The 5,226-nt window shown below is 34.9% G+C and overlaps 1 protein-coding gene across 1 annotated transcript; it reads left to right on the forward strand.

The window, feature by feature from the left end:
- Positions 1-333: 333 nt before the first annotated feature.
- LOC129877066 (DELLA protein GAI-like) lies at positions 334-2,388 on the forward strand. Its single transcript, XM_055952542.1, has one exon. It carries the CDS (start codon positions 445-447, stop codon positions 1,951-1,953), a length of 1,509 nt encoding a protein of 502 aa, XP_055808517.1. The 5' UTR covers positions 334-444; the 3' UTR covers positions 1,954-2,388.
- The last annotated feature ends 2,838 nt before the right edge of the window (positions 2,389-5,226 follow it).

Consider the following 5,226-nt stretch of genomic DNA (forward strand, 5'->3'; position numbering starts at 1 on the left):
ACGTAGGACGTCAGGTAGGATGCAAATTGCACAGAGGAGGCAATGTATTATGTATTATGCCATATTTATATTAATTGATGTCAACTAATACTAAACTAAAGAACATATTTATATTAATTGATATTTTATATTAGATAAAAATAAGTAATTAATATTAATTAAAAAAGAAATACAAAAAAAATAATTATCTTTTCTTCGTACATTAAAAATGGCATGTTAAAATAATAATAATAAAATTTTAAAATAATGAATAATTAAAAGTGAATAGGATTACAAAGTTCGATTGATCTTTTACTAGTTTGAGTGTTTGAGTGCTGTTGTTCACGTGTATGAAATGAAAGAAAAGAAAAGAAGAAGATAAGAGAAAGTTGACTATGTCACGACTTCACTCATTTTAGGGAAGCAGGAAGGTAGTAACTCCAGCAATTTATCAACAACCAAAAAATGAGTTCAGGAGAGATGTCCATGGATACAATTATGGAAGATGAAGATTCCTTTGTTTCTAATACAAATGCAATCATCTATGCTGCTTCTGATATTTCAGGCTGGACTCACAGTTTGATCTCTGATAATAATATTACTAATTCATCGTCTTCTGCCAGTGTAGACGAACGCCACCAGCAGCAGCAGATTTCTACTGCTGCCGGTGGTGCTGGTGATTCGATGAATGTATCATCAAGTGCATCTTCCAGCTGGTTTAAGAATAATAAGCAAATTGATGATCAGCAACAGATTAGGATATTTAATGTTGATTTCAGGGCACTTTCCAATAGATCTTATTTTCGTAGCCCTTTATTGGCGGATACTGGTAGGACAGTGAACGAAGAAACTAGAGTTAGGCTTGTGAATACGTTAATGGCTTGTGCCGAGGCGATCCAAGAGAACAACCTAAGTCTAGCGGATGTACTAATCAGTGACCTAAGGAGATTTACACTTTCACAAATTGGAGGAGCAATGAAGAAAGAGGCCACTTATTTTACAGAAGCTTTGTATAATAAGATTCACAGAACGAATCCGGAAGATGTTGAATCATCCTATTCCAAGGACCAAGTCTTGAGTATAAGCTTATACGACAGCTGCCTCTTCCTCAAATTCGCCCACGTAATTGCCAATCAATCCATTTTGGAGTCCTTCGCCGATTACAAGAGAGTACATGTAATTGATTTCAGCTTGAATCAAGGTTCACAATGGCCGGCACTTTTACAGGCTCTCGCTTTGCGTCCTGGCGGTCCCCCTGCTTTTCGGCTCACAGGAATTGGTGGCCACTCCCAGCCTGATGACAGTGATGATGCCTTACAGGAAGTTGGTTTGAAGCTTGCCCAACATGCGGAGTCATTTGGTGTAGAATTTGAATTCCGTGGATTAGTGGTCCATACTTTAGCTGATCTTGAAGCACCAATGTTGAATATTAGACCCAGTAATGTGGAAGCAGTGGCTGTGAACTCTGTTTTCAAGCTTCACCGCCTGTTTTCCATTCCAGGAGCAATTGAGAAAGTGCTGGATTTAATAAAACAAATAGAGCCGAAGATTGTGACCATCGCCGAACGAGAAGCCAATCACAATGAGAGTGTCTTTATGAACAGGATTAACCAAGCATGGCACCACTATGCAACAATGTTTGATTTACTGGAGAACTCAGAGTGGACTAAGTTCAGCACTATGGAGATTGCGGCGGAGCACCTAGGGCGGGAGATCTATAATTTGGTGGCTTGCGAAGGGACTAAGCGAGTTGTGAGACACGAGACGTTTGGTCAATGGCGAGTGAGGTTTAACTCTGCAAGGTTCAACCTGGTTCCACTGAGTTCAAATACGTACAGAGGCGCAGACATGTTATTGACCTTCTACACAAACGGAAAGAGATACAGAGTAGAAGAAAAAGATGGGTGTCTTATGTTGAGTTGGCATAGTCACCCGCTCATCACCACATCTGCTTGGCGCGGCTATGTCGCCTAGTCTAGGGAGTCAGTCAATGGGTGAGGTTGCTCTGCACCCGTCCTGGAAAAGCTTGATACTCTGAGGAGGTTGCTCTGCAGCTGTCCTGCATCATACAATGCGTAGTTTTATATGTTACTCTTCTTCTTTAAATGTTTACAGATATATGTATCAGACAATCCAAATTGATAACCTTTGTAAGATAGTTCTTTTCTTTGACCTCACTGTTATTGAGAGGATGTCCACAGTAGCCATTAAATTCAATAACGCACAGGACATAGTCGGGTAAGATTTGAATATACTCTACTCTCATCATATCAAGACTCTGCTTATGGACTAGACTTATTATTTTTGTTGAGGGTAGCACCTGTATGTTCCTCCTTTATGTCATATTCAAAACTTGTACTATGATTGTCTGTCCTGTAACACTATTGTCTATATTTAAGTTTTTTCTTAGATCACTCATGTTATCTGCAACACCTATTCTGTTTTTAATTATCTAAATTTTTTCTAGGCATGGAAAACAAATAGGAGTAATCGTTATTTCCGAAGGAAAAACTCTCGTCTACCACTGTCTTTTAGGTAGTGAAATTTATCTTTCTTTTCAGTAACTATCGAATCAAGGCTTTATTGGTAGAGAAAAAAAGAAAAGACCGAATGAGCAGTTGCCAAAAAATTAGGCAGTTTAGAATGAATGTCGAGAAAATGCCATAAATAATCCCTTAAATATTGGAAGTGGGTCCAAAATAGTCCCTTAAGTATTTAAAGTTATAAGTATGGTCCTTTAATTATACACTTCTCGTTTTTAGTCTCTTAGATATATATTTATCGATTTTAGTATTTTAATTATTCAAAAACTTATCAGGTTCGGTTCGGTTCCTGTTTAATTTTTATACAAATAACTTAAGTTTATATTAACGAAATTCATGCCCCCGTGATATTAAATGTTTAACCCATTTTTTCCAGTTTCCTCTTCCCACTACTTTTTCTTCAAAATATTCTTATGAACAGAATCTTAACCTCAATATAATGAAGCATATTACTGTTATTCGTGAGTTGAATATACTAAAATTTATTATAAAAAAAGTTATTATGCATTACGTGTGGGGAGAGATTTATTTATATTTAATAGGAAGTAAATTTCTTACAATGAGAATAAAATTAAAAGTTTTGTACTCACATATTTTGATTCCAAATTTTATACTCCAACGACTTTATTGAAGAGAATTTGTTTAATATTTTAGAAGTTGAAATTTATAACATTGTAGATTCACAACTTTTTCTTATTGATTTTTTATTTTTGAATTATATCGATTTTATTATTCTGTTCATTTTATTTTACCTAGAGAAATTTGAGTAATAAGATCAAATCTCTTATTTTTCTTTTGTATGAAAAATAAAATTAAAACAATTCGCGATGATTACCGTTAACCGCTAAAGAAGAAAATATAATAATTAAGCATTAGCAATAATAATATGCTTCATTTTATCCTCTATTGAATAAAATCGGGACTTATATCTTCTTTTCTTATTAATTTTATTTTGAATTATTAAGGTTAGGGTTCTTTTCATTAGAGTAATTTGAAGAAAAAATAGCGGGAAGAGAGAAACAAATGAAAAAATAGGTTAAAAAATTAATTTCCATGGGTTTCATTAATATAAATCTAAGTTATTTGTATTAAAAAAAATAGACAAAAATCAAACCTGATAAGTTTTTGAATACTTAAAGAACTAAAACTAGTAAGTGTATAGTTATTGAACTAAAACGATAATTATATAGTTATGGAACCAAACTTGATAATGTTTTGAATAGATATAAAACTAAATCCAATAAATATATAGTTAAACAACTATTTTAGACCTACTTCAATAATTCAGCGATTATTTATGACGTTTTCTCAATGAATGTCCAATATTTTGCGAATCAAGTCTTTATTTACGTTGGTAGACATGTCACAAGAAATTCAGTCCAAATTTCCTCGCAATTTTAGTAGGTGTTTGCAAATAAAAGTAGAATATAATATTTGAAAAAACAAAAAATTGTGAGTGAAAAAAATAATTCACCTGAAAACTATTCAAAATAACTTTTTCAAATTTGAAACTCCTCTTCAATTGTTATTTTTTAAAAATACTCAATATATGACCAAACTTTCTTTTAAATAAAGGAATATTCTGTAAGAATTAAAGAGAGGAAGGGGATGAAATAAAAGTTTCCTGTATCTTTCATTAATGGTATGTACATTAGTTTATATAGAAACATACAATAGCTATAATAGAGACAAGAAGAGATGGGCTACATTTGTCTTATTTAAATTTGTACAAAATTTTATTCTACTTGCCCATAATTATATGGGCATAACTATATTTAAATGTATCAATTTAAATCTACTAGTGGAAGATTATATATATATATATATATATATATATGTGTGTGGAGGAGGAGTGTCCACGTGTGTGTCCACGTGTGTGTCCAAATAAGAGGGCTGAAGAGTTAAAACTCTTCAGCTTCTTCTTCTTTCCTCAGCTTCTTCTTTTCTTCTTCTTTAGGGTTTTCAGCTTTCTTCATCTCCTTCTTCTTCTCTTCTTCTTCTTTGTTGCAGTATTCTTCTCCAACATCCCCCCTCAAGTTGGAGGGGAGCATCATTACCTTCAACTTGCGCAGGATCGCCTGATGAGAAACCCCAGAAAGGGGCTTAGTGAAGAGATCGACAAGTTGGTCTGTGAAAGGAACAAATGAAGGGTAATCAAACCAGATTGAAACTGTTGAGGCACAAAATGACAATCTAGCTCAACATGTTTGGTGCGCTCATGGAAGACCGGATTTCGAGCTATATGGATGGCTGCTTGACTGTCTGAGCGTAGCGGAATCGGAAGAGAAATTGGAGCAGAAAGATCTTCAAGAAGGCGAACTAACCAAGTAAGTTCAGCAGTAACACGACGCATGGACCTGTATTCTGCTTCTGCGGAGGACAAAGAGATCGAGATTTGTTTCTTTGATTTCCAAGAGATTGGAGCTCCTCCGAGGCAGCAGTAACACGACGCATAGACCTGTATTCTGCTTCTGCGGAGGACAAAGAGATCAAGATTTGTTTCTTCGATTTCCAAGAGATTGGAGCTCCTCCGAAGGTAATAAAAAAACCACTGACCAATTTGCGTGAATCCTTACAAGATGCCTAGTTCGCATCGCAAAAAGCCAGTAAAGAAAATGATGGATCGAAAGAAAGTAGGATGCCTTGAGCTGGATCTGTACTCAGGTAGCGTAAAACGCGTAAGGCAGCCAAGAAATGAGACAAA

Source organism: Solanum dulcamara, chromosome 12 (genome assembly GCF_947179165.1).
Source record: "Solanum dulcamara chromosome 12, daSolDulc1.2, whole genome shotgun sequence".
NCBI lineage: Eukaryota > Viridiplantae > Streptophyta > Magnoliopsida > Solanales > Solanaceae > Solanum > Solanum dulcamara.